Genomic DNA, 11,944 nt, shown 5'->3' with positions numbered 1-11,944 from the left:
GCTCTGCCCCCGACCAAATTCTTTTGAGTAAAGTTAATGTAAACTCCACAGCTGTACTTTTTTCACAATTTTTTCTGTTATTCAAAAATTGCTCTGGATGCTGTCTCCTCCGCGCCCCCAACTCGCTGCCGCCTCACCTTCGCCCTTGCCCTCAGTGACTGTTTTTGTTAGAAATAGATCACTAGCCCTTTTTCCAAGGTGCCTCTGGGGAGACTCAGACCTCCAACTTTTGTTTAGTAGCTAAGCGTGTTAACCAATTCCATGACCCAAGGACTCCTTTACCTTCTATACAGATGGCAAAATTTTTCAACTAACTAGGTAACCTGCTGCTGTCAAGTCGATTCTGACTCATAGTGACCCTATGAGACAAAGTAGAACTGCCCCATAGAGTTTCCAAGGAGCGGTTGCTGGATTCAAACTGCTGAACTTTTGGTTAGCAGCCATAGCTCTTAACCAGTACGCCACCAGGGTTTCCAAACTAGGTAGGGCTGGACAAGTCTATTTTGATGATTTTATAGTTCCAGAATTTCTCCTCCTCCCTCTGCTTTTGCTACCTCAATATCTTTATACTCTTCTTGAAACTGCTTTGCAGCAGTTTCTGAAAATGAGCCATCTGTTTCCTTTGCCTCATGCCACATCTACTCTATCAGACACCTGAAAGAGGAAACAATAATCTGTATTTGACCAGCCCTTCTTGGTTGATTTTATGTAAGCAAAGTTGAAAACCATTGCTTTAGAAATTCCAAAACACATTTATGTATGTTTTTCCTTTAATCCTCAACACAACCTAAGGAGATAGTTATTGGCATCTTATTACAAAGGCAGAAATTTCTTTTGAGAATGTTTAGGCTGTGTGTTTAAAGTGGCTGCCTTTACAGGGTCAGGAAAAGAAATTAGTCAACTGGTACCAGATGCTTTATGATATTTCCACCTAAGTTACAGTACACCATCTTCTATGAATGGACGACCAATGCATAATTATGTTTGCTCATTGGTCATGACTCTTTTTATCTTCCCTACCGCTTCCTACTGCAGATGAAATAAATTGATGATAATGGCACTAATTAACGGAAGCCACTCTGAAGAATTTATTCTACTAGGGTTCACTGACCGCCCTTGGATGGAGCTTCCTCTCTTTGTTATGCTTCTGATAACATACCCTATGGCCATGATGGGAAACATCGCCATCATTCTGGTGTCAAAGTTAGATCCCCGTCTCCACAGCCCCATGTATTTCTTCCTCACCAACCTCTCCTTTTTGGACATGTGTTATACCACAAGCATTGTCCCTCAGATGTTGTTTAACCTGGGAAGCTCTAAAAAGACAATCAGCTACTTGGGCTGTGCAGTTCAGCTTTATTTCTTCCACATGATGGGTGGCACAGAATGTCTGCTCTTGGCTCTCATGTCCTTGGATCGTTATGTGGCCATCTGCAAGCCTCTTCACTACACCCTCATCATGAATCAGCAAATCTGTGTCCTCCTAGTATCCATTGTGTGGTTGAGTGGAATGACCTATGCTGTCTCAGAGGCCACTGTTACATTACAGTTGCCACTCTGTGGTCTCATCCAACTGGATCACTTACTGTGTGAGATTCCTGTTCTGATAAAGATTGCCTGTGGTGAAAAGAGTGCTAATGAGCTTACACTCTCTGTTGTATGCATTTTTATGTTAGCTGTTCCACTCTGCTTAATTCTTGCTTCCTATGCTTGTATTGGACATGCTATGTTGAAGATTAAGTCTTCTGAGGGAAGGAGAAAGGCCTTTGGGACATGTTCTTCCCACCTCATTGTAGTTTTCTTGTTTTATGGTCCAGCCATTAGCATGTACCTTCAGCCCTCCTCTTCCATCACTAGGGACCAGCCCAAGTTCATGGCTCTCTTCTATGGAGTGGTGACACCTACACTCAACCCCTTCATCTACACCCTTAGGAATAAGGATGTGAAGGGGGCATTAGGTAACCTGAGGAGAAGGATTTTCAGTTCCAAGTGAAAGATGGTGGGCTTCAAATGAAATTGTTTAACAACTACAGTAGGTTTATATAAAATTTTCTTTAATAATTCAGTTTTGTCTCATAATTCCCAAAATTTCATGTTAGATGATGTTCTTGCAAAATGTGTCCTATTTGTGATATTCTTTTTCTTTTTTTAATTGTGGTAAAAATATATATAGCAAAACATTTTCCATTTCAAGAAATTTTACTTGGCATTATTTGTTTTCATCATGTTGTCAGCCATCAGTGCTCTCCATTTCCAATTTTCATCACCCTTAACAGAAACTCAGTGTCCCCTAAGTAGTTGCTACCATTTTTGTTGCCCTCCTGCCCCCAGTAACCACTAATGTGCTTTGGTTCTATGCATTTGTCTGTTGTAGATGTTTCATATAAGTAGGATCACATAATATTTGTCTTTTTGTGACCGATTGATTTCACTCAGCATAATTTTTTCAAGGTTCATCCATTTGTAACATGTATCAAGACTTTATTTCTCTCTATGTCTGAGTAATATTCCATTGCACAAATGCAACACAATTTTTTTTAATCCATTCATCTGTTGATGGGCATTTGAGTTATTTTTGCCCTTTGGCTATTGTGAATAATGCTGCAATGCGTTATTGCATTGTTGTACAAATATCCGTTTGCATTCCTGGTTTCATTTCTTTTTGGTGTGTATATATCTAGAAGTGGAATTGTAGAGTCATATGGTAATTTTGTGTTTATTTTTGATGATGGTTAGAGGCAAGGCTGATACTCAGCTAGTATGCACCAGCATGGATGCTCTGTCAAAATAAATTAAAATATATTTGGCCCACAGTAAAATATTAACTGCTTTTTTTTTTTTTTAAGTAGTGTGATGTATGCTTATAATGTAGTGATCCCAAATCTCTTATGTGTGAAACATGGGATGTGTAACTTGAACATTTAAGCTAAGTTGTTAACAAATCTAACATTGACAATTTCATCATAAACAACTTCTAATATTATAGCAACTACCTTGTTGTAAACTGCATTACTGTGATATGATGTGATATAACTCTTAGTTTATCTATTTTAGACACCTAGAGTGCGCACCTCTGATTATGAACCTTTGTCATAAATCAAGCTGATGCAATGTGAACTGGCCATCCTCTGATAGATCCTTATCATGCATGACCAGAGGAACTAACCCACTAAAAGCCCCAGGCTTTTATCTCCTGAGAGCAAGGTATAGGCATAACGACTCTATAAATCGAGTCTTTGACATCTCGCAAGACTGAGACAGATGCTACTGGAGACTCTGCCTGCCAGTGCCACTGCCACCAACCTCAAACCCCAGTTATGAGAAACCTCCTCCAAGGACAAGTCATTGGTAAAGTGTTCTTACAGGGACCTCTCATTAAAGACAAATGCTTGAAGGCTGAAGATTTGGACTTCAATTTTTGGACTGACTTTACCCTACCCTGATTCTCCACATCTGAATGAATGTCTGTGGGTCTTATCTGTGTGCCTTGCCATGATTACTTTGGAAATAAACTACATGAGTTTATGCTCCGCAAACCTGAGCATTTCTCTACTTAATTTATAATAAGATCCCAACAAGACATTTTGTTTTAGGTGTGTACCTGGGATATAGCATGGAGTTGGATTTTGCTTCATTAAATAATCTAAAAAAATTTTTTTTTTAGATAGATAAGTTAGGTCCAGTTTTTGTTTGTTGACACAGTAGATACTTTTGACTTAGTTCTTTCACGTGGTATTTTAGTACATATTTATAAATATGTGAATATAGGTGTAATATATTCATAAATTTAGTGTATACTCATAAATGTATATAAAAATTTACATTATGCAGTCAGTTTGCTTTTTCTCTGTATTTGGTATCATTGTGGTATTTGGAGATTTGAACTTATTGCTCTTGTGGTTACTTTTATACCAGTACCTTTTATGGACATTATTATTGGTTTTCTAATATGAGCACTCTTGAAATTAATGAATAATATCTTCCCCCCCACTCTCTTGCATTCATTTCAAAATAATTTCATTTTAAGCTTTGTTAATACTTACTCAGGGAAAGATTTTTCTTCTTCCCATATACTTCCTTTCCTTTCTCCTGCTTCTTCTTCTTCTTCATTTTTTTTTTAGTACTTACAAATATTTATTTATGTACTAGGATGTGTAAAGCATTTCACAAGTATTATCTAATTTTTTTCCTTATAACAACTCCCCTAAGACGTGGAAATATCTGTTCAACTCCTCCTATGATAAACCTTTTTTCTTATATTAAATTTTATTTATTGGGGTGGTGTTATTGAGAATATACACAACAAAACATACACCAAGTCAACATTTTCTACATGTGTTATTTAGTGACATTGATTTCATTCTTCAAGTTATGCAACCATTCTCACCTGCCTTTTCTGAGTTTTTCCTCCTCCATTAACATAAGCTCACTGCCCCCTAAGTTGCCTATCAAATCTTTTGAATTCCTATGGTCACTTTGATCCCATATACATAGATCTTAAAAGAGCATAAAGCTCAAGGCAGACATTATTGACTAGTTAAGCTAAGCTATTTTTTTTTATAGTTTGGTTTTAAGACTTCATGGAATATTTTTGTCTTACATTTCAAAGACTATATCAGCGCAATAGTTTCAGGGGTTCATCCAGCCTCCAAGGTTTCAGAAAGTCTGGAGTCCATTAGAATTTGAAATTCTGTCCCGTATTTTTCTCTTCTGATCAAGGTTTTTCTATAGAATCTTTGATCAAGATGTTCAGTAATGGTTGCAGTTCTTCTGGTCTCATGGCAAAGAAGGCAGGTGTACACGGTGGCAATTAGTCACATGTCCATTCTCTCCTTCTATTCCTGACTCTCCTTCTTCCTCAGTTGTTCCAGGTGAATACAGACCCATCGTTGCGCCTTGGATGAGTGCTTTCATGCTTTTAAGACCCCAGGCATTATGCAAACAACTGGGAGGTAAAACAGAAGCACTAAACATGTTATTAAGACAATTAACAGGATGTCCCATGAAACCATGACCCTAAACAAGAAACCAAATCCCATGAAGTGTTTGGTTGCACGTAAGCAGCCTCACCAGCTACATTTTTTGTCATTGTTACAAATATGTCTTCCACACAACTTTTGCCATTTCAACTTTTTACAGGTGTACAACTTACCGACATCACTTAACAATAATTGGCTGTGATTTTTCCATCACTGTAAACTGAAACTCAGTTTTCTATAAACACCCCTTGTAACCATTAATAAACTTTGATTTCTATATGTTTGCCTTTTCTTGTATGGTCATACAATATTTGGAACCCTGCTAGTGCATTGGTTAAGAGCTTGGCTGCTAACCAGAAGGTCAGCAGTTCTAATCCACCAGTTGCTCTTTGGAAACCCTATGAAGCAATTCTGCTTTGTCCCATAGGGTTGCTATGAGTCTGAATCAATTTGACAGGAATGGGTTTATACAATATTTGTCCTTTTGTGGTTGACTTATCTCAGACTAATTCAAGCTCCAACCATATTCTAGAATGTATCGAGACTTCGTTTCTCCTACTTGCTGATTAGTATTCCATTGTATGTATGTACCACATTTTGTTTATTCATTCATTTGTTGATGGTCATTTAGGCTGTTTCCACCTTTTGGCTTTTGTGAAAAGTGCTGCAATGATCTTTGGTGTTCAAGTCTGTGAGTCTCTGCTTTCAAGTCTTTTGGGTATATAGGAGTGTATTTGCTAGGTCATGTGGTAGTTCTATTTTTAGTTTTTTGAGGGACTGCCACACTATTTTCTACAACGGCTGTACCAATTTGCATTCCCACCAGCAATAGTCTCCTGCCTTTTTTTGGTGGTTGTATCTACATCAGAGTATATACCAAGTACTTATTCTGTATCCCTTATCTCTACCACTTACCCTCTCATTCTAGAGATCTAACTTTGACTGATTTTTTTCTTCCCCTTTTCAACTCATCTTTGTGCAATTTTATTAAGATGAATAAAAATAACTGAATCTTATATGAGATATTCTAAGAATGACTGAAGATATTGAAGAAGCTTGTATTTAAGTTCCCTGGATGATTCATTCAAATACGTTCTGCTCTAATTATATCTTTTTTAAAATTAGTGATCATTTTTTTTTAGAAAAGTGACTGAGTTTATTTCAAAACAATCCTAACACTCAAAAGAACTTACTCCCAGCCTCAAGAGAGTAGGCAGCTAATTGGACACAAGAAGCATTTCTTCAGAGGACCCTGTCCCAAGGAACTTTCTCTGCTAATCCATCCGGGATAGGGACAAATGGCTTGTTTGAAAACAATGCTCAAAAGGCCTCAGGAAAAAAATACAAATAACAAATCAGCAAGACATCCTTGATGTTACCTGCTATTATCTTCCTAAACTGTGTTTTTTCTTTGGTGCCCTTTTATCAGCTTAAAAACTCACATTCTGAAACTGTCTTAGGTGTTTATCTGTGTACTACAATTTTCCTTCTATGAACTTTCAAAAATTGAAATACATTCCTTCATAATTGCTCTTTGTTGAGTGATATGTCTCAAAATAAGGTGAGTAAAAAGACATTTTTCTTAAAATGCATTAAGAAGTTTGGATGTTTGTAGGTCTTAATGCCTAATATAAATATAAAAAGCAAAGAGCATTTCATTTCAGAGAACTTTTTTTCAACTTTGAGAATACCTAGTTGAAGGGTTGGGAAGCAACTCCCTTTCTCATTGTGATAAATTAGTCTTTCTCTGTCCCTCCCTCTTATATAAACCAACCTTACAATTATTGAACTATTAATAAACACTATATTTGACAGATGTCAAATTTAGTGAATGAAGTATGAAGCTCTCATTTAATCATGTGAATTTTTTTATGTATGGTCAAAATTTGATGGATCGGATATCCACCCCTGTGTTTTATACAGATGTTCTAGTGTCACACAGACATAGCTTTTGTTTCTTGTAATGACTCTTTACAATACACAAAACTAAAAAGTGCTGTAAACATGAATAAAATACTGTGTGTGATGAAAAAAGATGTATAAGACAGACTAGAATGAAAAAGTGAGTGGAGATGCAAAGAAGATGTCAAAAGCAACAGAGTCATGGTACTTTATGAATATGACCTTAAATAGCTATGGGTAAATGTATCCCCATGTAGCAAAATAGTGATGGAAAATCATGGGAAGTGGTAGATTCAAAAGTCATGGGATCCAAGAGCTAAAATTAATGAAACATCATAAGAAAAACATGGAGAAGGTTATAGATTTAGGGATAGAACTGCAGAGCTTAAATGTACTTCAAGACTAAATCACATTGTTTAAGCCGACCTATTGCTGTGTTTGTTTCTAAGGAAACATTCAGAGAAATTTCCCATTTATGGAAATATTTCAGTGAAATGAAGGATACTTTGAGATGGTCACCATTCACAAACAAAACTATACTTAATAAGGTAAGTAATAAAACAAATTGCCAACTAATGCAAATAATAAAATAGCTACAAAGCATACTTGAAAGAATATTGTCATTAGAGTTAGATGGAACTAATTATGAGAGAATTCATGGACTATCAAATGTAAAATAATCTCTAAAACATTGAAGAACAACCATGATAGAAAAAATATAAAGTTGTAAAAGGAATAGGCAATAGATGTCTTATACTGTAATTATTTAATAATGTGGGTAAATTGGAATTTTTAGAATGATTGATTATTTTAACAATGAAATAAATTCATGGTTTTACTACATGTCCCACCTAAACAGAATTTTCACCTGATAAATAACTTAGCCCAAGTCACGTTTTTAAATTCAATGTGTTCATATAACATTTTTAATAACGTCAAGGTCAAATTAATATGTAAGGAACAGCATTCATTCGTGAAACATCCCTGGAGTACAGATGTTTTCTCTGGACTCTTGAAATTCTAAATTTAGTCTCATTATTTACTACTCATTTAGAGCATTGATTGTTTTTTCATGTTTAGAGCTTCCCTACTTATTAGCTATAGGAATCAATGATTAACAATATCCTGAAATATGGATACCAAAAAAATGAGTTCATGCATATAAAAAGTGTATTGCAATGTGTGGAACATAAAGGATCATTAAGGATTAGACGGAATTATTGTTCTTGTTTTGTTACTGTTACTGCATACTCCTAGCCCAGGATGGTGTGTCAGCAAAGGGCATCATTCACATCTTAGCTCTAAATAGCTTTGTGTGATTCCTAGCAGAATGGCTTTGAGATTTAATGCAAAAGAGATTATGAAAACTGTACTTTTAGGAAGGTAGGTCTAGGAAGGTATCAGAGATTGAATTGTGTCCCCAAAAAATATGTTTACCAATTTGGCTAGTTCACAATTTCCAGTATTGTGTGATTGTCCACCATTTTTTGATTTTCTGAGATTTTGCTATGTGTTGTAAATCCCATCACTATGATGTTAGTGAGATGGATTAGTGGTAGTAATATTGATGGGATCTACAAGATTAGATAGTGTCTTAAGCTAATCTCTTTTGAGATATAAAAGAGAGAAATAACAAGCAGAGAGACAGAGGGACATCATACCATGAAGAAAGCAGCACCAGGAGAAGAGAGTGTCCTTTGGAACCAGTGTTGCTGTGAAGAGAAACTCCTAGCCTGGGTAGAAATTGACGACAAACAAGGATCTTCTTCCAGAGCCAACAGACAAAGCCTTCCCCCTTGTAGCCTACTACTCTGTGAGAGAATAAATTTCTCTGTGTTAAAGCCATCCACTTGTTGTACTTCTGTTACAGCAGCACTAGACTACAAAGACAGAAGGTAATCTGTAACCCTAAAACACTAATTGATTGACAGGACAACTCAGAATTTTGTTGCTTCATGCAATATCTTTACTTCCCATCCAAATATACTTCATTTGAAGAAATAGGGATTTCATGAAACACATTTCACCACTTAAAGGGAAGAATATTGTAACAAAAAAACTCATTACCAGATGAATCTATATCAAACCATTACTTCGCTCATCTAGTTAATTTTGTTCTGTCAATGTGTCTTTTAACTAAAAAATTTAAAAAAACTAAAATTATTTCTGGACTGGAATACACCTCTGAGTCTGAAGTGGGATGTAGACTTTTCTCCTTAGAGCAGTTTCCTGGAGTTACAAATATGTTTTATACCTGTGAACAATCAGTAAGCCACTGACAAGAGTCCAAACTCTTACATAATACAGGTTAATAAGCCACTCCACAAATGAAAATCTCTACGAAATGCATAAACTAGCTAAAATTTTTCATGGAAGATCAAATACATGAACTTTAAATCTCAATAGTTTTGCAAGAAAGAATGCATAGAAAACAAATTCAATTTATAATTAAAAAATTGAAGCTAAAACTGCTTTCTTTTCTTGCTGTATTCCACATACAGATGACTTAATTACTCAACTAAATACATGGGGCTGGACAAGGCTATCTTGATGATTCTTACATTTTCAGGATTTTTCCTCCTCCTTTAACTACGTTGTTGTTGGCGCCGTCCAGTGGATTCCTTAATACCTTTACTTTTTCTGACACTGCTTTACAGCAGTGTTTCTCTAAATGACCCATGTGATTCCTGGACCCCATACCAGATCAGCTCTATCAGACACCCGGATATAGGAACCAATAACCTACATTTCTAACACCCTCCTCAGCCAATTACTGTGTAAACCAAAGGTTGAAAATCACTACATTGAAGTTTCCAAAACACTTCCATATCTATTTTTCTTTGGATACCACAACCCAAGGAGATAGTTATTGGCATCTGGAAGAAATTGAGTTTAAGAATGGTTAAAGTGACTGCCCTTCATTTGTGCTGTCATGAAGGGAAATAATGTTACCCTTATATATTGTCTTCAAGTTACTGTACCCCATATTGTATGAATGTATGACCAATGCATAATCATGTTTTATTATTTCATAACTCATTCTGTCTTGCTTACCATTTTCCTGTTAGAGAGTAAATAAACTGAAGATAATGGCACTAACTAATGAAAGCCGCCCTGAAGAATTTATCCTATTAGGCTTTGCTGACCGTCCTTGGCTGGAGCTTCCTCTCTTTGTCATTCTTCTGATAACATACCCTATGGCCGTGATGGGAAACATCACTATCATACTGGTGTCCAAATTAGATCCCCGTCTCCACAGCCCCATGTATTTCTTCCTCACCAACCTCTCCTTTTTGGACATGTGTTATACCACAAGCATTGTCCCTCAGATGTTATTTAACCTGGGAAGCTCTAAAAAGACAATCAGCTACTTGGGCTGTGCAGTTCAGCTTTATTTCTTCCATATGATGGGCGGCACAGAATGTCTACTCTTGGCTCTCATGTCCTTGGATCGCTATATGGCCATCTGCAAGCCTCTTCACTACACCCTCATCATGAATCAGCAAATCTGTGTCCTCCTAGTATCCATTGTGTGGCTGAGTGGAATGACCTATGCTGTCTCAGAAGCAACTGTTACATTACAGTTGCCACTCTGTGGTCTCAACCAACTGGATCACTTACTGTGTGAGATTCCTGTTCTGATAAAGATTGCCTGTGGTGAAAAGAGTGCTAATGGGCTCACACTCTTTGTGGTGTGCATTTTTATATTAGCTCTTCCACTCTGCCTAATTTTTGCTTCCTATGCTTGTATTGGGCATGCTATGCTGAAGATTAAGTCTTCTGAGGGAAGGAAAAAGGCCTTTGGGACATGTTCTTCCCATCTCATAGTGGTTTTATTATTTTATGGCCCAGGCATTAGCATGTACCTTCAGCCCGCCTCTTCCATCACAGGGGACCAGCCCAAGTTCATGGCTCTCTTCTATGGAGTGGTGACACCTACACTCAACCCCTTCATCTACACGCTTAGGAATAAAGATGTGAAGAGGGCATTAGGCAACCTGGTGAGGAAGATTTTCACTTCCAGGTGAAAGTTGGTGGACATCAAATGAAATGAACAATTAGATAAGGTGTATATAAAATTTTACCAATAACTCAGTTTTGCCTCATAATTACAAAAGTTTCATGTTAGATGATGTTCTTGCAAAATGTATCATGTTTTAGACATTCTTTTTTTAAATTTTGGTGAAAATACATATAGCAAAACAATTCCCATCTCAACATTTTTTTTTGTAATTTTTATTGTGCTTTAAGTGAAAGTCTACAAATCAAGTCAGTCTCTCACACAAAAACCCATATGCACCTTGCTACACACTCCCAATTACTCTCCCCCTAATGAGACAGCCCGCTCTGTCCTTCCACTCTCTCTTTTCATCTCCGTTTCACCAGCTTCTAATCCCCTCTACCCTCTCATCTCTCCTCCAGGCAGGAGATGCCAATATAGCCTCAAATGTCCACCTGATCCAAGAAGCTCACTCCTTAACAGCATCCCTCTCCAACCCATTGTCCAGTCCAATCCATGTCTGAAGAGTTGGCTTTGGGAATGGTTCTTGTCCTGGGCCAACAGAAGTTCTGGGAACCATGAGCACCAGGGTTCTTCTAGTCTCAGTCAGACCTTTAAGCCTGGTCTTATGAGAATTTGGGGTCTGCATCCCACTGCTCTTCTGCTCCCTCAGGGGTTCTCTGTTGTGTTCCCTGTCATGGCAGTCGTGGGTTGTAGCTGGGCACCATCTAGTTCTTATGGTCTCAGGATGATGTAGTCTCTGGTTCTTGTGGCCCTTTCTGTCTCTTGGGATCGTAATTGCCATGTGTCCTTGGTGTTCTTCATTCTCCTTTGATCCAGGTTGGTTGAGTCCAATTGATGCATCTTAGATGGCTGCTTGCTAGCATTTAAGACCCCAGCTGCCACTCTTTTAAGTGGGATGCAAAATGTTTTCTTAATAGATTTTATTATGTCAATTGACTCAGGTGTCCCCTGAAACCATGGTCCCCAGGCTCCTGCCCCTGCTATGCTGGCCTTCGAAGCATTCAGTTTATTCAGGAAACTTCTTTGCTTCTGGTTTAGT

The 11,944-nt window shown here is 37.3% G+C and overlaps 2 protein-coding genes across 2 annotated transcripts; both read left to right on the top strand.

The window, feature by feature from the left end:
* The first annotated feature begins 1,054 nt into the window (after positions 1-1,054).
* LOC135232997 (olfactory receptor 2B11-like) lies at positions 1,055-2,308 on the top strand. Its single transcript, XM_064295835.1, has one exon. The coding sequence runs from the start codon at positions 1,055-1,057 to the stop codon at positions 1,991-1,993; it is 939 nt and encodes a 312-aa protein (XP_064151905.1). The 3' UTR covers positions 1,994-2,308.
* A 7,635-nt stretch (positions 2,309-9,943) lies between these two features.
* LOC135232995 (olfactory receptor 2B11-like) lies at positions 9,944-11,273 on the top strand. The gene has a single exon (XM_064295823.1). The coding sequence runs from the start codon at positions 9,971-9,973 to the stop codon at positions 10,907-10,909; it is 939 nt and encodes a 312-aa protein (XP_064151893.1). The 5' UTR covers positions 9,944-9,970; the 3' UTR covers positions 10,910-11,273.
* The last annotated feature ends 671 nt before the right edge of the window (positions 11,274-11,944 follow it).

The sequence above is a fragment of the Loxodonta africana genome, chromosome 1 (genome assembly GCF_030014295.1).
Source record: "Loxodonta africana isolate mLoxAfr1 chromosome 1, mLoxAfr1.hap2, whole genome shotgun sequence".
NCBI classification, from domain to species: domain Eukaryota; kingdom Metazoa; phylum Chordata; class Mammalia; order Proboscidea; family Elephantidae; genus Loxodonta; species Loxodonta africana.
Note: the sequence above shows the minus strand (reverse complement) of the source record. Positions and strands in the feature narration are given on the sequence as shown.

Bases quoted from the DNA above. Each gene is read 5' to 3' on its own strand.
- LOC135232995 (XM_064295823.1), top strand. From the start codon at position 9,971: ATGGCACTAACTAATGAAAGCCGCCCTGAAGAATTTATCCTATTAGGC.
- LOC135232997 (XM_064295835.1), top strand. From the start codon at position 1,055: ATGGCACTAATTAACGGAAGCCACTCTGAAGAATTTATTCTACTAGGG.